This window comes from Sceloporus undulatus, chromosome 2 (genome assembly GCF_019175285.1).
Source record: "Sceloporus undulatus isolate JIND9_A2432 ecotype Alabama chromosome 2, SceUnd_v1.1, whole genome shotgun sequence".
NCBI classification, from domain to species: Eukaryota; Metazoa; Chordata; class Lepidosauria; order Squamata; family Phrynosomatidae; genus Sceloporus; species Sceloporus undulatus.
This window is the reverse complement of record NC_056523.1, coordinates 241,409,492-241,431,726: the sequence shown is the minus strand read 5'-3', so window position 1 is coordinate 241,431,726 and position 22,235 is coordinate 241,409,492. Positions and strand designations below refer to the sequence as shown.

At 41.7% G+C, this 22,235-nt stretch overlaps 1 protein-coding gene across 1 annotated transcript in view; it reads left to right on the top strand.

Annotated features, from left to right (window-relative positions):
• Positions 1-9,233, top strand: part of KCNV2 (potassium voltage-gated channel modifier subfamily V member 2) — a 16,446-nt gene extending 7,213 nt beyond the window's left edge. The window contains exon 2 of the mRNA XM_042453679.1: positions 8,505-9,233. Coding sequence (XP_042309613.1) covers positions 8,505-8,786 — 282 coding nt within the window. The 3' untranslated portion in view covers positions 8,787-9,233. The remainder of the gene's footprint in view (positions 1-8,504) is intronic.
• Positions 9,234-22,235: the final 13,002 nt, after the last annotated feature.

Genomic DNA, 22,235 nt, shown 5'->3' with positions numbered 1-22,235 from the left:
TTCATAATTTTCCATAGCTGTCTAGTCTGTTAGTTAAGGTGGTTGTCAACCTGGATTATTTCTGTAATATGGATGGGGATGGCGAGGAGGTGTTTGGCAAAGCCACTTCTGCCTTAGGGAGAGGAGTAGAGAAGGGAAGCTCACTGGATTGTGGCCTCTTGTGGGCCCTGTCCTGAGCCACTGTTTTTCTTCCCCCACCCATCCTGTCATTGCCCCAAGGCTGGGATGAGACATTGCTGCTGCAGCTCAGCACACCCCTCGGTACCTTATTCTGTCACACCCTGATTCTCACACACACCAGTAATGCTCTTTCTCACTCTCCCTCAGATACATTCAGGCACACACAGTCCATACACAGTCTGTCTCTCTCATATCATGCTCTTCCTCTTTTTTTACATACTTGCATATGCACTTGGTATACTTGCATATACACAAGAGAATGTGTGAGTAAATGAGTAGTGTGTGTGAGTTAAGGAGAGAATGAAAGAGCATGGCTGAGCACATATGTATCTATGACGATTGATGTATGAGTGTGGCTGTGTTTGAGACAGTATGTGTAAAATGTACAAAGCCTGTTAGTACTGTAATTTAAATAACCTGATTGAGTTTGGACAATTTTATTTCCTTGTAAATGTTAAAATGTACATGTACAGAATGTACAAAGAAATATACACACTAAACAAAATATTTTTTTATTCCTATACTACTAATACTAAACTACACTAATAATAATGTTTATTTATATTTTCCCACCTCTCCCAATGGATAGAAGCGGGATTACTGTCAGGATATATAATACATAATATAATATAACAGTACAATAATTCCAATAACATTTTATAAAATCAGAATATAAAACAATACTACTAAAAACAGCTGTGTGTGCCGATCTCAATTAACGTCCTGAGGTAGACTTCTGTTTGAGAGTGATATCTTATAAAGAATCAGGGAGGTATGCTAATCGGAAGAGGTGAGTTTTCCAGCGCCCTTCTGAAGGCCTCTAGAGTAGAGAGTCGGATCTCTTCAGCAAGATTGTTCCAGTGCAAAGGGACCATGGCGTAAATGCTCTTTGGTGGTGGTTGTTAATCTCATTTGGGATGCTCAAAGTAATACTTCCCAGTTGTTCGAGAGTGCGGGCCGGATTGTGGAGGGAGGGCGTCCATGAAGTAACTCGGGCCCAAGCCATGTAGGCTTTAAAGGTGATAACCAACACTTGTATTGGGCCCGGAAGCTAATTGGCAGCCAATTACTACATCGAGCGGGGAGGGGGTGACATCCACATATTGATTTAAATTTTTAAAGGAAGTTACAGAGTAAAACGTTTGAGAACCACTAGTGTAGTGTGATAAGGATCCTGTCTGGGCTGGAGTGCCAGGGATTGAACCTGGGACATTTTGGTAAGTAAAGCAAATGTCTTGATTCATAGGATGGTTGAATTTAAATCCAGGTTGGAGAAAGTTAGGCTCTCCAGATATTTATTGAATTGCAACCCTCAGCATTACGTGGGCTGGCTAGAGTGGACAGGAGCTGCAGTCCTACAAATCTGCGTAATCCCCATACCGATGTAAACTAATACATAGACAGATGTTGTCCAAGGTGATCACAAAACCAGAAAAGCTACGCAAGCATAGAGACCTAGCATGTTGTAATTCATCTGAGGACTGGAAAAGTCCTCTCTCTGCTCCTCTCCCCCCTTTTTTTTTTTTTTTCTTTTTTGGCTTACAGAGAGTAGCCATAAAAACATAAGCCATTGTGATATTTTAGTGTTGGAGATATATTCCATGACCATAGGCCTGTATCTTGATTATATAGTATTATAATAATAATTATTAATTTAGAAAGAAGTATTTATAAGAATGAACTCTTGGGTGCTTCTATATCGGGGGCAGGGAACAGTTAGAGGTAGGGTTGCCATACTGCCGGACCTCCAAAACCGGGAAAATGTAGGACAAGTTTTTCAAATGTAGGACACACAAAAATGTTCTACATTTGAAAATTTTGTCCTACATTTCCCCTCGCGATCGCGGCGGGGAGCGGAGGCGAAGCGGCGAGGGAAAGCCTCCACTTAGGAGGCTTTCCCTCCCGCCTGGGCCCCGGTCCTCGCGCCGGATCGGAGGCCAGGATCGGGGCCTCGCCTCCTTCCTGGCCTGCAGGGACCAGGAAGGAGGCGGAGCAGGCCACCGCGGATCGCCAGGGCCTCGCCCGTTCCTGGCCCCCGCGGGGACCAGGAAGGAGGCGAGGAGACTGCCGCCGATCGCCAGGGCCTCGCCTCGTACCTGGCCCCGCGGGGACCAGGAAGGAGGCGAGGAGACCACCGGCGATCACCAGGGCTTTGCCTCCTTCTTGGCCCCCGCAGGGACCAGGAAGGAGGCGAGGAGGCTGCAGGGAGGCGGGGAGGTTGGCGCAGCTGCGCCCAAGAGGCGCCGCCCCCCTGCAGCCTCCTCCTCCCCAGGCCTCGCGCCCTCCTCTTCCTCCGCACGGCCATGCGCGGTGGAGGAGGAGGAGGCAGCGAGGCCCCGAGGGTTGCCTAGCAACCCCGCTGCAACCGGCTTTTCCCAGTTTTTGGCTGCACCCTTGCCGTGACCGGGCAGGTGCCGCCAAACCGGGAAAAACCGTTGTAGCCGGTTATGGCAACCCTAGTTAGAGGCGGCAAGCACAACGCCCCCGACCCTAGAGACCTTGGAAAACCACATCCTACTGCACTTCTTCATAAAATATTGCTATCACCAACATCCCCACCAAAAAGCCTCTGGGAAATGTGGGGCATTTGCCACATTTTTTGGGCACCCCTGGGCTGTTTAGACATAAGAAGGGCCTTTTTTCTTCTTTTTTTTTAACAAGTATTTCGCACCAAGACATCATTAACTGTTTACATTCTCTGTTTTCCCTGGGCAAAATGGGCTAGGAGGGGGCCAAAAATTGGGTGAAAATGATCGTACATGCCCCCTAGAAGTCTTTTTAGGCAAAAATGGAGAGGTTTTTTCTGAGAGTTTTATGTATTGATATAGTTCGCTTCCTTCCTTCCTTCCGTCCGTCCGTCCGTCCGTCCATCCGTCCTAGTTTTGTGGCACCAAGGCACACCTTCTACTCTGCTCTGTTTCAACTCCCTGACTAGAAGCAAGTGGGCAACTTATTTGTCCTCCTAAGTAGGTGAGAAGGACCAGGCCTTCATTTCACCTTGATCTGGCAACAGACCAGACTTTAGATAAGACTTTTCCGTCTCATTTCCAAACGGAATGTCATTTTTCTCCCCCTGTATATGTATGTGTATTTGAATGACAAGCTACAAGCAACTGTGGGTTGGTCCTTATTGCATAATGTTTATTGGCATCACCACGGGCCATCTTTAGTTCTTCGGTTTTGGCGCATCAACCACAAGCCTGGGGCCATCCTTGCAGGTCAAGCCTACTGCCATGGATTTTAGCATAATGGGAAGAGGCCTTTATAGTTGCAGCTATGATTGTAGAAGCAAGCAATTCCAACTCACATCCCTTTTTTTTGCATCCTCCAAGACAACATAAATGCCATTCCCTAAATATGAGTCCAGCAGAGGCTACATATGCATGGAATAATAGAAGGACAGAAACAAAGCAGTTTTCCCACCTGATCCTCACCTGGCTGCATCAGTGTCATAGGTGTCATCAGTTGGTGAGGTTACATCTGTGAGGAAGCAGCTACATATCATTGCAGGTAAATGTCAAGGATGTTCTTCAGTCCAAAGAGCTGAGAATTCATAACAATCTTTTGGGTTTTATTTTTGCTTTTTTAACAAATAGAAGAAACGCCCCTCCTGTGCTCTACATCTGCATTTTCATGCTCAATGTAAAGAAACATTCACAAATGAAAAAAAAAAATCCATTCTGGAACCCACAGGCAACAGTAACTAGCCAATCGCTCTTTCATGGTGTTGTTTATTTTGGAGCGATTCCTCCTGCATTAACATTCAATTCCAGTGAGTTAATTTCATCAGGCCACAAAACTAATCCCATTATACCACCAAGTGCACCAGGTGCATCCTACAAATAAGCTGGCTTGGGCTCCAGGCTAAGAAATCAGCTATGTTTTCATTCATTGAGACTCAGACTGCTTTTAAAAAAAGAGAGAGAGAGAGAGAGAGAGAGAGAGTAGGAAAGGGCTGTGGCATATGCACGGCTGCCTTTCCAATGAATATCCTCTGTTAAATTAACCAGGATGCTGCTGACAGAGGGCAACGTGCGTCCTGTTGTAGGCATTTCTCCATTGTGTTTGTCAAATCTCATTATAATGCCTTGGAATGAGCATGATAACCGTTACAGGATGAACTTGGCAGAAATACAAGAGGAGAGTGAGCCATTATTCTCACACAAACACAGGATTTATAGGGAGGATAAGCAACCTCCCAGCTGAATAAAAGCTCAGTGAAGACATCTCTCATGGCCAGTCTCCAGTGCTTGGACCTTAGCCCAACAAACTCCAGGCTTCCACCTACTTCTTGTCCTATTACCATGTGACAATGGATGGTTCAAAAAACCCACATCCTGAAAACAAACTTACTTAAACTCCTTTGGCTGCTGCCATACTGCTTTAATCCCATGGCTCAATCTATGGATTCTGGAATTTTATTTTAATGTCAAAGAATGTTCTTCTTTTGTTTGATATGTGTGAAAAAACCCTCAGCAGAAGGTTGTTGATGCCCACCACCACACACCATGGGAAATGGTTGGACATTTTTGACTGATGCACAACGTCAACATCAGTTCAAGGTTGTGGAAACAGACTTGTGTATGGAGTGCATTTTGTATACATAGGCATGTGCATAGATCCTTATGGCCCTGGGTATGCGTTCAGATATGAACACTGCCATTCAACACAATGGCTGCAAAGCTCAATCGGTGTGTGATTTTGCATTCAGAGATTTACAGTATGCAATCTCGATGTCAGATTTGACCCGATCAATAAGATATATAACATAACTGACAAGACTGCTAAGCACCAGTGAGTAAGTGTTGAGGATGACATCCTGATATCAGCAGCACAATATGCAGTACTTACACATACGCTCAGACTATCATTTGATCAACCCCTATTGCCAGCTGTGTTTTGTGCTGCTTAATTTTATTGTTGCTACTATACTGTATTTCTCATGTCTGGCAATACCCTATTCTGCGATTGTTTGTGGGTGGGTGATGATTTTTTTGTAAACATAGCTGGGATTGCCAGCCAAACAAAGCAATTACATAGGAACTGCAAAGTTACTTCAAAAGTAATTAATTATATTATAGTAGCTTGAAAGTTAATTGATACTTCTCATTTGTCAAAGATAATTAAAATGCTTCATTCTTGTTGCTTTTTGAAGAATATTTTTAAAGAACCTCTAGATAGGTTTTTAAAAATCTTGGGAAGTATCGAGACTTCCAATTCTTTTTGTTTTGTTTGTACTTGCATATTCATGGATTTGCATCTAGTCTCTCTCTTGCAAGATCCCGGCTTTCTTTCCCTAACTCGTCCTTCTTTTGCGTCCTTCTCCTTTGCCCTCCCACTGATTATGTGGTGCACATCCAGTCTAATGCATGCAGAAGCTGATTTTCACTCATTTCCATTAGCTTTTTTTATATATGCAGGAGCTACAGTCAAAGTGCTAAAGTGGCTTTAACAATACCACACAGTTAAGCATTAGAATCATTTTGTTCAGTGCTAACATGCCTCTTTCCCTCACTTGATCTCTACTGAAGCTATACCATGGGAACAATAGCTGTTTTATTTGGCGCAGCCATCTTTACTTCTTCCATGACAGTAGAATTTCACAAGCAAGTACAATGCAAGAATGGCGCTGGACTTACATAGATCCCATCGTCCACTGTGGGGAGGTCAGAGAGATTGATGACATCTTCCTTGGCAATGTGTCTTCCTAGGGGTATTCACAATGAAAATTTCAGGATGAATCTGGGATAAATATCTATTGTTCACAACACACTTGAATGCCCCTGATTAAATGGGGGGGGGGTTGCCAAAACCCCACTAGTCCAGGATAATCAATTGGGATTTCCCCGCAGTTTTTAAAAAAGATCTACATTATGGTAGTAGAATAACTGGTGCAAATAGACCCGAATAGATCCAAGATAAAATGCTGCATACCCAAAAAGGGTTCTGAATGCATTCTCATTGTTGACTTCATGTTTATCCAAATGCTTGCACGTGGGAGCAACCGAACCCACAGAGATGCACATTGATGAGGTTCCCTAGTGGTGAATGACAAAGCAGAATGATGAGTGAGATTATTTGCATCCTCACGGTAAAAAAACCAACATCCCTAGGTTGAGCACAGGCTAATGGTGTGTTGCACATGATACTTAGCCAGCAGGAACGGGCCCTCCCTCCCAGGGGCAGATGTTTAAGAAAGAAATGTATTTGTACAGTAATTCATCACCATTGGAAAGGACTGAATCTTAAGAAAGAACTATTTTGTAACTAAGCAGCACAGTTCTGTACATAGTATAGGAACTGCAGAAAGTACAATGTTCACATGTCTGTAACATCCGTAAAGTCAGTCACAGTCATTCAGTGGATCAAGCGTCACAGGAAGAAATCTAAACACTTCATATTTGGGTGTAAGGAGTAAGGGTCATAAAATTAATGAGAAATGCTACCATAAGTTTAAATTACAGGTGTCTCTAGGCTCAGATAGCCAACATTTCTTAGGACTGCTTCAGAAAAGACATCTTCCCAAAAACAGTATCACTTTTTTGTAAGAAGAAAGTCACATGCAGATCTTGTATAAGTTATTGTTTCTGAAAATTGCTTACATAAAAGCATGCATTCTTTCAGTGCGCTTTTGGAAGCTGTGATGACCCCAAAATTACATGCAAACTTGTTGCCTGCGAGAGCGTGTCTGCTTGAGGTAACAGTCCTCACTCTGGATGGAAATACGATATGTATAAGAAAAACTTTTTAAATGAAAGGAAGAAAAATAATTATATCTTCTATGTTATCTTAGAGAAAGCTTCCAACCAACAAAGCTCACTAGACAGAATCTTCTACACAGCCTGTGGGCCATGTGTGGGTTTCCATGCCCACAGGGCAATATCTCCATGGACCCCCAACTCCAGAATCCCCTATGTGGAATTTATTTTTAAAAAACAAGGACAACATGTTCCCAGAAGCCACTATTTCACTGGCTATTTAAAGTTGTAGTAAGGGGAGAGGATAGGCCTCCTCAAATGTAAGTGACCAGAAGGAAAAGTTTTTGGAAAAAAGAGAGCACGTATGAACCACTGAGGAGGTTATTCCCTTGGATGCTCAGCAGATGCCCAGTCCTGCCATAGACAAGGTGGGGGAACCTCTGAATGATGATGATGATGATGATGATGATGATGATGATGATATTAATACACTGCATAATATTGGATAATTAATATTATATTGTATTTATATCTTGTCATTCCTCCAAACAGAAATATGCGATGTATATATGGTAGCTCTTCTCTCCAGAGTTATCTTCACAAAAGTCATGTGTGATAGGTTAGGCTGAGAGACACTGGGCTACCATCATTCGGTGAGTTTCAGTGGAGCTCAACAGGGATTTGAACATGGATTTCCCAAGTTTCAGTCCGACACTCCAGGCAGTACACTATTCTGACTAATTGTCTGGCACAGTACAAGGCAGGATTTGATAACATTTTATGTACCAATGAAGGTTCCAGTGTACCAAATCACTTTACTATACAGTGGTACCCCGGGATACGAAAGCACCGCGTTACGAAATTTCCGGGATACGAAAAAATACTATAGGAAAAAACTGTTTCGGGTTACGTGTTTTTTTTCGGCTTACGAAAAAATTTTTTGGTGCTTTTCGGCGCTTTTTCGCACGAAATCGCGGCTTTTAGCGCTAGCGCCTATGGCTTTTTCGGCTTACGAACGATTTCGGGTTACGAACGGCGCCGCGGAACGGATTATTTTCGTAACCCGGGGTACCACTGTAAGTCTAAAGAGAGCCAATGGGATTCGGTGGTTTGAGCTTTTAACTACCATAGCTCTGGGAAAGAAGGGTTCAAATTCGTACTCAGTCATGGGTGTCTTTGCACAAGTTATAGTCCCTCAACCTATGAAGTAGTCACTGCAAACCTCCTCTGAATAAAACATGCCAAGACATGCCTAGGATATGTTCACTGTAAGTTGGAGTTCATTCAAAGGCATGTAACAAGAAACAAATGAATCTAAATTATTCATCTTTCCTCTCAGTGTAAAATGGCGCAGTGGTTAAATGCCTATACTGCAGCCACTCACTCAAAACCACAAGGTTGCGAGTTCAATACCAGCAAAAGGGCTCAAGCTCGACTCAGGCTTGCATCCTTCCGAGGTCGCTAAAATGAGTACCCAGATTGTTGGGGGCAATTAGCTTACAGTTGTAAACTGCTTAGACACTGTTAGTTCAATATGAAGCAGTATATAAATGAAGCTGTTTGTTTTTGTTTTGTTTGTTTGTTGATGTTCTTGGTAAATGCCTTGATTTTTATTTGTTTTCAAAGGTCAGCATTTCTACTGTGGGATATGGAGACATGTGTCCAGAAACTCACCTCGGACGACTCTTTGCTTTCCTCTGCATTGCTTTTGGAATCATTTTGAATGGAATGCCCATCTCTGTCCTGTATAATAAATTCTCAGACTATTACATCAAACTGAAAGCGTATGAATATACTGCTATACGGAAGGACAGGGGGAAAGTGAATTTTACCCAACGAGCCGTGAAGAAAATGTCTGAGTGTTGTGGAAACAGACCATCCAGATTGCCAAGACATCGATACCATTAATTCCCTGGAAAGGAAAGAGAGGGAAAAGAGGTAAAGAGACAAGGGAAACTGAGATCACCTGAGTCAGGTCACAAGGTTAACTGAGCTTGAAATGTGGAATGGATGCACCTGAATATAATACCACTTGATTCAAAACTTTTTTTTAGTTTTCAAAAAGCATAAAGATGTTGATTTCTGGTCTCATTATTTTGTCGGACAAAAATTTCATCTGACTTTGAAGCAGCCATTGGAATTCAGTGATGTTTCTGGACTGTGAATGAACAATTGATTCCAATAAGGAATTTACTGAGAAATAGGATATACTGCAACATCATGTATTTAGTCTGCAAATGTGATGCTGCCACAACTTGAACAAAAACAATGTCACTTATTTTATCTCTCTGTGTCTCTGTATGTACATTATAGGCATAAGGATGGTGGACATTGTCTACCCATATACACACCTATAAGTATATGTGTAGAGGTATGATGGAGATTGCCTCAAGTTCAGAACAGTAATAGCTGACTTTCAAGCAGAAATATATTGATGTTTCATACCTTAATTGTGTTACAGTCTTGATCCGCCACAAGGAGAATATGTACAGCACCCTTGTTTTATATATACATCCTCAGATACCAAAATTTCTATACTTAAGTATTAATGCAGAGGAACTACAAGAAGTCCCTTCCCAGACATTTTATTGTGTAGGCCAATGTGGGTAAAGAAATCACCCTTTCTAATCAACATATATTGGCCAACATCCTGTATTGCAGTTAGGGATTTATAACTTTGTGATACAGATCTGTAACTGCTCCATATTCAGTAACATTACATATCCACAATGCTGGCACTATTGCCATGATCGTAAATACCCCTATCCTATTTTAACAGGCAGAAGCCACACCAGCAGATCACTGGTGGGAGGTTGGTGGAAACACCATCCTACTGTTAGTCACTAAGAGAACAGACCTCCATCCCTCGGTGTGGCTACTGCCTGTTAAACTAGTTTTGGTGACATTACTTAGTTTAGATCCACACCTGCCCTGCAAAATAATTTGTCCTTTACCTTGATCCTGGTCATATCTGAACATACAACATTCCCCTAGTTTTGAAGTGAAAGTGCTTATTTTAGATGGCTGTGGGCTTTAACACTATTTTTTTTTTTAAAAAAACTTCTTTTATTGCATTGTTTCTTGGGAGAAACTGTTTTTGAAACATGTGTCCTGCATCTCAAATCAGGATCAGGGTGATATGGGGGGGGGGGTAGTTAGAGTGGGGCAGATTGGTGTGTGGTTACTTAAGCCAAGCAGTCACTGATTATTCCTGCCACAGAAGGTTATCTTCCTTGCTTGCATCCATGTCTGGTAAGTGAGGTGTCACCATTTTTTTTTTTTTTTGGTATGAAGATATTCACGTATCTGCATATCAAGCACAGTGTACTGTCGCAAATCAGTAGTTAAATTTGCTGTATATATTTATACTTTATAGTATAGCAAATGCCCTTTTGTGCTGAGGAAAAAGGAAGCGGTGTCTTGTGGAGCAGGGAAGAAGCTAGTCTTTTGCAGTAAAGCAAAACTGACAGGAACAACTCCAGCGTGATGTCTGCTTCAGTCCCACAATAAGACACAGTGCATGTATGCAAAAATGGGCACATTACATTATGATTATGCCATTACAAGGGGCAGAGGGAATACATGTGAGGGCTAAGGTAACTGCCCAGGTGTGGTCCTACCAACTTCCCAGGTAAAGAGGTCATTCCATGGGAGTGCAGGTGGGTATTAAGAACAATGGAAAACAAGAAAGGCTATTGGACATGTAGATATACTGTACATCTATCTGCATGCATGGCAGGAACAAAAAAAAAGCCTGCAGTCACAGCCATCATGTGACCTAAATTAATCTAATGCTTTGGACATGGTAGAAATGGGGGGGGGGGACTATGTGGCTTTCAAGACCTTTTCAGTTGGGATTAAAACAGGTGAGTGTGACATTACAGAAGTCAAAGTGCGGCAGGATACTGTGCATAAGAGCAGTGGCATCACTAGGGTTGGCATCACGCAGTGCGGTAACTCATGGTGTCACACACACCCCATTGATGACTTCCCATTTCACACTATACAGAATCCTTAGTCATGCTTTTTTGCACTCATGTTACTGGTCAGTTGTCATTCCCACATACCACTGAATGTCATGCTAATAGCTGTGACATAAATAACTTGCAAAATTAAAATTATGCCTTAAAATTGTGGGATGTGGTGTCTTAGTGGTTAAGACACCAATTCTGATGATCAGAAGATTGGAAGGTTGGCAGTTGGAGGGCTGAGTGCCACACAATGGGGTGAGCTCCTGTCACCAGTCTCAGCTTCTGCCAACCTAAAAGTTTGAGAGTATGCAAATGCAAGTAGATAAATAGGTACAAATTTGGTGGGAAGGTAACAGCGTTCGCTGTAGTCATATTGGCCACATGATCACAGAGTTATATTTGACAACGCTGGCTTTTTGGCTTAGTAATGGAGATGAGCACCGCCCCCTATGGCCACTTATGACTAGACATGTCAAGGGACTACCTTTACCTTTACTTTCAAATTAAAATATCATATGTACAACCTAAATGTATTTACCTTCACATGGTGAATATTTGGTTAAAATGTGATGCTTTTAAAGAAAAATGTAAAAGAATTAAGTTTTTTTAATTTCAAAAGGGGAGCAGATGAAAGCCACAGCCCATTTCTAACAAAAGGTAGGTGTTTAAAGAGCAGTGGTGTCAACTCACTTTAGGGAGTCACCTGGTGTGGTCACACACCCATTGCCCCCCTAGTTATGCCACTGCACAGGAGCTGGCATATAGTCCTTGTGTGGATCCAGCCTGAGTTACGTATTCATAACTAAGTAAGCTATGTAGAAAATGGACCTGTATTTTCAAGACCAAAATTGCAGTGTTAGAAGCAAAGAAACTTTCTGTCTTTTAATGACATCTTCACTGATACAAATCAGAAGAAATGTTGGGTTTGTCTTATATATATATGTATGTTCTACTTGCATAAAACTTTAATGCTCCTGCCTTACTCCAAATGGCACAATGGGCCCAAGTACATAAACCTGCAATCTTGCTCAGTCTCTCCCCTCAATCCCTTTCCCTCATGTCAGGCTCTTTCATGCATCAACGTTACACAAGCAAAACACATTTGTATTGCACCAGAAAGTCCTTATAGCCAGATGGAAATGGATGCAAAGACATGTCAGACTTTAAAGCCATCTCACATACAAACCCCAAACTTTATTCCCTTCTAGTACAGCTCGCCCTAAGATTTACTTTCTTGTCTGGAGATCAAAAAAAGCACACTTCAGACCTCAGCTTGGAACCTAAGACCTCACAAGCCTAAAAGTAACTACCATAGGCATGTGTGTGCATGTGCCATCAAGTTGCTTGTTGACTTATGGTAGCCCTGTGAATTTCATAAGGTTTTCTTAGACAAGGAATACAGTACACCCCCCTCCATATCCATGGAATCAGTACCCACAGTTTTATTTACCCATGTCTGGGGGGGGGAGTGTTATCTCTAGACATTTTCTAGATCCTCCAGCATGATTATATGATATGCATCTGGCAGAGGTTGACCATAGAGTCATGCTGGAGGACCTAAAATGCCTAGAGATGTTCTTTCTAGGAATCTCTAGGTCCTGCAGCACAGCTCTATGGTCAGCTTCTGCCAGAGGTCATTCAATTCAATACGGTTCGCGAATGTCTGCAGTTTCACATTTTCACAGTAACTCCATGGAAACAGTGATCATAATATACTCAGAGATGGGTTTTTTTCCAGTTCCTTCCTTTGAAATACAGCCTACACCATCTGGTATTTATTGGTACCTTAGCATAAAGCTATTGAGTTACCTTTGGCCTTGGGCAAGACTAGGATTGTAATGATAACTAGGATTCCCGTCTTTGGGACCTGCCCCTCTGCAACAGGCCAGAAAGTGAGGGGGGGAAATTTCTTCAGTGAAAGGACTACCTTAAAGGGGGGGGGGGTTAAATGGTGTGCTGCTGTTCCCTGCTACTGCAGGCAGCTTTGGAGCAACTGTTGTTATGTTTGCCAGATTTCAGGGTGCCACTCAAGAGTCCACAGTTTTGATGGGTCACTTCTGGGTGACAGGCAGAAAGTTGAAATACTCCAGTTTTCATGGAATCATTTTCAGGCAAAAGACAAGTCCACATACAAATCTCCAGTCAGGCAAAGTGCATTCTTCCTGACTGTGCAGTGCGCTGTGCTTTGAAAAGGTTAATCAAATCAAGTGTTGCAATTGAAAAGACATTTAATTTCCAACTAGGAAAATATGTTCTGCTTGCGCATGTTTGACTGACAAGCTGTGAGCAACTGCAGTTGCTACTTAATGACATTGCCAGGGGCTGTCTGTAAGTCTCAGGCTTTGGCACAGACATCCCAGGGCCTGGGATGATCATGACCTGGCAACCCAGGCTACTAGATGCCCTTGGGGAGTCACCTCCACACCTTCTCAAATTTTCTCAAACCATCACCAGCAGCAAGTGTCAGGAGTCAATGTTGGGACATATCGCGCTATCTTAGAATTATGTTATGTAGACAGATCTTGTAGTATCTTTGAGACTAACAAAGAAAGAAGTTGGCAGCATGAGTTTTCATAGAGTTAAGTCTACAGAAGCTCATGCTGCCAACATCTTTCTTTCACTTAGTCTCAAAGGTGCCACAAGGTCTCTCTACATACAGATTCTACAAACTAGCACAGCTAGATCTTTGAACTCTACCACTATGAATAAGGTATGGTATCCAACACGAACATAGGAACACATTAGTACAGGGCTGCTGTTCTGGACTTTTTCTCTTATTTGTTCTTTTCATTCTGTTTTCCCCTTTTCCATCCTTCCCAATTGACAAGCCACAACATAATTTCCCTTCTTGGCCTGAGGTATGCAGGGCTGCACCATTGCTAGCAAGAAGTGTGAAATGAATACCTCATACCCTCAAAATTTCACAGATGGAAACTAGGGCACATGTGGCCAAGCTACATCAGACTGTGGTGGTGCAATGGTTAAATGCCTGTACTGCAGCTACTCACTCAAAACCATAACGTTGCGAGTTCAAGACCAGCAAAGGGGCTCAAGCTTGACTCAGCCTTGCATCCTTCTGAGGTCGCTAAAATGAGTACCCAGATTATTGGGGAGCAAATTAGCTTAAATACACTGCTTAGGCAGTATGAAGCGGTATATAAATGAAGCTTGTTTGTTTGTTTGGTCAAGATGATAAACACCCTCCTCTTCTCTAATTGAATGCAGACTAATTTTGCATTTTGAAGTGTGGGGCTCGACAGACTGGCCTGTGGGCGGGGTTAGGGCACAGTGTCCACACGCTGGATGCCCTAACCCCGCCCCCTGGGTGCCAATGTGGTGCACACCAGTCCACACAGCGTGCGTCATCATGATGCCCCTCCTGTGCTGCATCTGCATGATGCAGCACCAAAGGGGTTTCATAAAGCCGTGCCGCCATGACTATGGCGCCCTGTGGAGGACGCAAAAAGGAGCCACTTTTTGCAGCTCCTTTTTGTGCTCTCCAGTGGCCAGATCAGGCTGTGGCATGAGGTTGGGATGGCAGGGGATTAATCAGAAAGTTCCGTGCCAAACTGGGACAGTTGGAAAGTACAATACTTTTTTCTTCATCTTGGCATAGAGCTGTTGTGTGGTGTTGTGAGCCTTCAAGTTGTTTCTGATTTATGGCGTCCCTAAGGTGAACCTATCACTGGTTTTTTCCTGCCAAGATTTATTCAGGCCTTTGCCTTCTCTGAAGCTGAAAGAATGCCACTTGTCCAAGGTTACCCAGTGGGTTTCCATGACCAAACAGAAATTTGAACCCTGGTCTCCAGAGTTGTAGTCCAACATGTAAACACTATACCATATTGGCTCACTCAGTACTCTGATCCTAGTCCTACTCCACTAAGAGTATATTTTATCATTTGGTAGACTTTTAATTTTTTTTATTTCAGTGCCATGCTCTGAGCAACTGTGATTGATGTTTAAAAGTATCATGCATAATAGCAACAACTGGTGCTGTCCCTTGTGGCATCCCCAGATGTCACCTCCAGCAGGTCTTCATGTTTTGGCACTCGGGGCTGGGATGTTCCTAACCTGGAAACCCGAATAGTAATTAACTCCCCCCCCCCTTTTAATAAAAGGCAAATTTCTAAACTCTTGTTGTGACATCAGCCAATAAAGAGTTCACGTTTCCCTCTGCTACACAGGGAATCCTGTGAGTCTTGAGTGATCTGCTGAGTAAGCATCCCCTGACTACACACACAAACTCTTCAAGACCCTCTAGCTTACAGCAGCTAACTTTTCTGCTTTCTTACTTTTAAATTATTTATTTCATACCCCATATCACGGGATTTCAGTGTACAATAAAATCAAGTTAACCAGCATGAAACAATTTAAAACAATATGAAAATCACTGAAGCAAGCTAAAAGCATATTAAATCATCTGGCAAGTGAACAACAAAACAGTTTTAAGGCAACTGAAAACAATACACATGTGCAGATTTGGATGAAATCAGGTCCCACAGGTGTTAAAAATAATATTTTTTTTAACTTAGTGCTAGAATAAAAGCAGTCCTGATGCCAGTTGAGCTGCAGGGGGTATTTGACAACTGGGGTGCCACAGCAGAGAGGATTGCAGAGACACCCTGGAGCCACAGAGAAGGCCCTTTTGCCCACTATTGTGGCCTATGCTAAAAGTCAGGCAGGATATTTCTGTAGAACGACTAATTACTCAGCTGCAACCTCTTATTTCCCATATGGAAATTGGAACATGGGTGGCCAAGCAACTTCAAAGTGCAGTCAAGATGGCAAACCTTATTAATGAGAAATAGCAGACATGCTAAGAGAGGGCGAAGCAGTTTGCTTTTTTCCCCTTAAGTCTTTATTAAATTATTTTAACATATATGCAAACAATGTTGCATATGCCCCATTTCCTACTCCCAGCAGTTTGCTTTTGTCTGATCTCACAGGGAAGGGAAAGATTCATCTCCTTCCTCTCCTCTCCCTACTTCTGGGTCAACTGAGTGTAAACCTCTTTTGCACTCTGAACTCACTTTTCAGCAATCAAGGTCAATAGGGGAAAGTAGAGAGAGAAACTTCAAAAGTGGCTGAAAATGGGATGATAGAGAATTAATTGAGACTGTTGCTGATAAATAAAGACAGTTGGATGGTATGTTAATACTCAACCCCATCTAAAAGCGTCCAAAGGATAACAAATTATAGATTTTTCTTCCTTATAGCTATAGCTAAGGTGAATAATCTCAGATCCTCACAGCCTAGTTGTAAGGATACGAATTATGAAAAAGTAGAGTCCCAAAGTGATTGAAGCTCTAAAGGCTGTTTGACTGCATTTTATGTGGTACATAATGTATACCTACAGTATCCTCTAAATGCTCAGAGACACAATTTGGAGAGCTCTAAGTAGCTTCAGTGTCTAGCATGCAATGAAGTAATAAACTACACAGGTCAAATTCTAGGCCTATAAATTAGTATGCAAACTTTGCAATGGATATCACAGAGAGTACAAGAAAGGAAGGTCTTTTCTGAAAGGCCAGAGGATCTGAGAAAGTATGGTGAATGGGGCTCACATAGTAAGTAGCCTTCTGCAAAATCCTTCATGCCACTGTAGTCCTCCCCTTCCTCCTGCTACAGTTAAATAAAGCATTAGAAATGCATTATTCAGTCACATGTGGAACTCTGCTTGCTTTCCAGCCCATTTGAAACAACAACAACAGGTGTGTTGTGCTCAGTGCCCCCATTGGGTATGGACATGTGAATATTCTCAAAATTATCATCCAATTGTATCTCTGCCACTATAATCCCTTAAGGAAAGGGGTTAAAATCAAAAGACATTTTGCTCATCGCTTTCTAGATAGCATCTGAGTCATAACAAACTAATTCAGATATAAGCTTCATTGCTAATTTGACTGAACAGAGACTTATGTTGTCACAACTCTCCCCCCTATTCATCTCAGAGTGTGGAGAAGTTACTTTTTGGACTATATTTTCCAGAATGATCCAGCCAATATGACTGCAAGATGCTGGAAGCTGTAGTCCCAAACAGGATCTCCTCCAAGCTCTAACTTACTGTAGTACAAGCAAGCCAAGATTTTTTAACAACAGCTTGTTCATTACATTCAAACTGGGAAAGTACATTTTATTCTATGAACATAACCCGGATTCTGATTTGATATTATCATTAGGAGTCAAAGTTAAAACATGAAACCATGGTTTATAAAACTCTGGACGTTTTCCATCATGGTATATGAAAGAGGGAAGTGGAATTGGAGGAGAACACAGGCACAACACTCACTTAAAGTCTAATACCCCTGGCTGTGATCATTATCATCATCATCATTATTATGAATATTAGGTTTTTCTCTTCCTCCATCCCCTCCCCACCATTCATTAAATTGAGATTTTTACATTGAAGTTGAACCAAGATTCAAATAGTATGAAAGTTGTTTAAAAACCCAGAAGTTGAAAAAGGTTTATAAATTACCATATTCCAGTCAAGCCACTCAGTGAAGGATGTTGAATCTATAACCCTCCAGGTGTTGATAAACTACACTACACTTCTTCCCTCCTCATTGGCCAAGCTGTCTGAGCCTGATGGAAACTGGAATCCAGCATTAGCTGGAGATCCATGGTTAGTTACTGTGGCCTAACAATGAACCATTTTGTAAAAGGTGTACCAAAATCACTCTCCAAGAGACATAGAGTAAGAAAGAACTCTGTGACGTATTCAATTCAATTCAATATAATTAACTCAATAGAATTTTAGTGTTTTAACACAAAGAACAAAATATTTCAACACAATACAATAAAACAGAAGTGCACAGTAAGTAAAGATACACATATCTGGTTCTTTTGCCACCAGCTCCTCTACTTTGAAATGCAACAGCAAATAATACAGTGATAAATATGGTATTAAAATGCAGGAACCACCTTCAAGTAGGGAGGAGGGTGACAGGCCTTCTTCAGGAAATACAGCCAGGGCTTGCTTTTTCAAGAGTTTAGTTCTAAGCCCAGCAGCCATAATATTTTCCCTAAGAAACAGGTCTTGTGGCAGACCATGCACATTTCCAATGATCAACCGATTTTGGAGCCCCTCAGTCTGCATTATTACAGTCTACAAATTAGTGTGAACTACAGTCTGAATGCCAGCCAAAGATGTGGGGGTGGAGAGCATCATTCTTTCAGAGTAGTAGAACATCTACTGTATCTAATGCTGTTTGGCAGACACTGGGGACTGCTCTTGCCTATCAATAGAGTACAATGAATTACACAGCCACCACTTATTTCTTTTCCCCAAACAAGCCCATCTGTTGTTTTTCCCATTCAGAAACAGCATCTAAAGCAGCCTGTTCAACAGAACAAATGGGAAGAGATCTTTGGAACAGACTGGCGTACTCTGAATGTGTCAGAGTAGTGATAACTCTATTGGCATGTGTTATTGGCCTTTGTGCACACCAACTAATGATATGTTCCTTTGTGTCTGCTTAATGCATGTTACAGTCTAGCCATGTCAAGCATTAGCTGTCTCTGCAGAAGTGGAACTGCATACAAGTGTCCAAAGCACTGAACTTCAATTTAAGGGCTTTCGGACTTGACTGTTTACAAGATTATTTTCTTTACCCAAATACCCATGTCTACAAGTTTCCAACTGTGGGGAATGCTTCACTCTGCTAGCTAAATGGATTCCAGTCTACAAATACCCCAATAAATAACTATAGTTCTTAAGGTGCCACAAGTCCCAATTTCAGTGGGAAAATGGGAACACTTAAGATCACATCACTGCCACAAAGTGATGTGATCAAGCCTCCCCAATAGATAGTATATATAGACTGGAATCTTGTTACTTATTCCCAACTAAAGTAGACCCAGTGACTGAATTAGCACCACAGAATCATAGAGCTGGAAAGGGCCTCATGGGCCATCAAGTTCAACCCCCTGCTAAATGCAGAATCATAGGCGAAGGCATCTCAACAGGTAGCTGTCCAGCCTCTTTGTGAAGATGTCCAGAGAAGGAGATCCCACCACCTTTGCTGAGTTCAACATATAAACAAATATCATTGATTCAATTAGTCTAACTCTATTCAGAAAGAATAAAACTACAGGAGGTGGTAGTCTAATTGATCATGGTAATTTGGGGTTATCATATTTGTAGTCTAACATATTGGGGGGGGGGTAAGTAAGGAAAAAGGTAAAGGTAAAGGTTTTCCCTTGGCAAGATTGTCTAGTTGTGTCCAACTGTAGGAGATGGTACTCATCTCCATTACTAAGCTGAAGAGCCTGCGTTGTCAAAGACAACTCTGTGATCATGTGGCCTCCACGGCTGTACAAAATGCTGTTACCTTCCCACCAAAGTGGTACCTATTTATCTACTTGCACTTCTACAAGCTTTCAGACTGCTAGGTTGGCAGAAGCTGAGACTAGTGATGGGAGCTCACTCCATCACGCCATGCCTGTGCCTTGAACTGCAGACCTGCCAGTTGTGAAAGTCAGCATCTTAACCACTGATGCACCGAGTCCCTTGAGAAAGGGTGGGTTAATATTGGGTTAGGGCAGAAGTGCTAATCACATTGATAACACATCAGTGCAAACATTTCCACAAACATTCTGTTTTGCCACTGCATTCCTGCTAAAGCTGGGCATGGATGATGTACAGAGTAATGTTCTGTTCTGTTACGAATCACCAATAGAGAACAATAGAGCACAACTTTTATTTACCTAGACTTGCACAAGTTCCATAGAGAGTTTGGATTTTCAGTGTCATCCTTGTGGTTGGTGTCACCCAGTGTGTGTGTGCAGCAGTGGGAATGCAGGGAGGGGCAAGGCGCCCCACTGCTCTCCCCCCTCCCAATGCCATTAAGATACAACACTGGAACTATGTAATATTCCTTCAACACCATTGAGCGAAGGTAGATCTCCATTATGATAAAAGTTACCGTTACATGATAAAAGGAGTCATTAAGTTATAATCGTAATGCATAACACCAATACCTTTACTATTAGAAGAATGAAATCAATTGGATGTAACTAGTTACTTGGAATTATTTGTAACTAATGATTTACAAACTCTGAGTGAGATACAGAAAATAGGCAAAGTAGGACCTTTTATAGAAACAGCTGCCAGGTATGCATATCTCTTGGCCCCCAAATATGCTGGGTATAACATAGCACCCTATTTATTAGATGCAGATCTTGGCCTGTATCTACAACTCTGTTAATATGTCTGGTCAATTCACTATTACAACTTACCTCTACAAAACTGGGAATCAGCAATCTGTTACACTTCAATACCTTAGTCAAATTTGCTACACTCTCCTCCACCCTCAGACTTGAGTGAAATCCTAAGGGGTATGGAAGGGAAAAATAGCAATATAGTTCTCTACTACTGGATCATAATCCTTTAAACACACACACACACACACAAAGCTCAAAACAGAAAGGTCAGAATTAAACTAAACTTGTATTTTGCCCTTTACTTCATGTCCCAGTAGAAGTACCTCTCTAATAAAGGTGACATCCTTAAATTAGGCTCAGGGGAAGATGCCTGTTGGAAGCAGCTTTGTTAACAGATGCCATACTGCAAAGAGCAAATTGCTCTATAGGTAAATATTTTTGTTTTCCTGTTTGAAGAACATAGTTGCTGAAGGCATGTCTACAGAGCAACCACAGTTGACTGCTCAGCTGGTTCTATTATTATTCCCATGGTTCTGAGGCAAATACTAGAATTTGATCTTAAATTTGGTATTAGTTTGAGCTTAGGAGCCATAAAAAGAGCTGTGCCTGAGAAAATGTGCACCTCAAAAATCAGGATAGTATCAAAGTTTTGGGTGATAATCTCTCCGGCTTGGTTAAATTTGAGTTTATGGATATATTTAGCTTCTTGGAAGACAGACCCATTTTCTTGTAATGTTTAAAAATATGCAGTTTGTGCTGATCTGCTGTTTACATAACCTTTATTAACTTCTTTATACAATACAACAGAAATTACACAACATACCAATGTAATCTGCCTCTTTTATCCAGGATTAATACTCCCAAATGCCAAAGGAATCATAGCTTGGAATATGCCTGCTAAGGCAATTTAAAAAGGACACACAAAATGAACAATAATAACCAAAAACATATTTGAAGAAAGACTTACTTGAACACATTGGGTTGGATCCAGATTTGGTGACAGTTAAAGTAGATCAATTATAATCAATAATCAGGCATAATCTGGATCCAACCCAACATTTCAGATAATGTTAATGGATAGCTCAGTGTTACGTTTTTACTATTTTGCCTTTTGTGTTTTGAATAACTTTAAATTCTCAACAACCAGTCCCACAACCTTTTGTCAATAGCTTTTCAATATTAGTTTGTGACCTCTGTAGAAAACTGGGCACTTTGCCTTTTGATGCATTCTCACTGTCTTTCTTTCTCCAGCCCTCCTTCACCATCTTTCCAATGTCAATGCTGCCAAAAAACCCTTTCCAATTAGACCGAATATTAGAAAGGGGTAGGCTGGCCTGGGCTCCCATAAAAAGACTTTTGTTAAAAAGAGCTTCTCAGAGGCTCTGTTAACTGTGGTATGCTTGTATATGTATACCCATAAACACATCACTGTGTCCCTTAAGTGATCAGCCTGTTTTCACTGCAAGGATCTGCTTTGGATTCACATGGCTTATGAGCAGAATTGTGCTCACAGATGTTCTTACTGAACAAAAAGTGGGAGGCAATTTTTGTCATTTCTGTTTTGCATTTGCTTCTCAGGATGCATCTACAATATAGTAGTAATGCAGTTTACTTCACTACTAGGATGTAGCTCCAGCCTATAGAATCCTGGGATTTGTAGTTTTACAAGGTCTTTAGCTTTCTCTGTCAAAGAGTGTTGGTTCCTCACAAAACTGCAAATCCCAGTATTGTGTAGGATGGAACCATGGTAGTTAAAGTGGTATCAAAATTAAATGCGGTGTCAGAGATACCTGCATAACATATCCCAATATCGGTTTGGGTCTAAGCCAAGAGCAGATCTGTGTGTCTGTATGTGATCTTGGTTGGGTTATGATGGAAGAGAAGGCAAGATTCAACCTCTTCTCTGTAAGTTCTCAAGTGACAATCTGTCCTTTCCCACAGAGTCACAGTTACAAAAACATGCTGTCATCTATATTGTGTCTATATGTTTCCCATTCATGCTGTAATTGCTCTGGGTGTGTGTGTTTACACTGTTGAACTGGCACCAGGGAAAGGGTTAAGCACCACCCTCTCCTTCCACCCAACTCCTGTTCCAAATCAGGCCTCCTTTTACATTCCTCCCCCTCCTCCAGTAGTTGGGAGATACATTCATGCACCTCCAATATCACATCTATCACAGGCCTTAGAAACACCATTTGGAAAATTGAGAGGTAGATAGAAT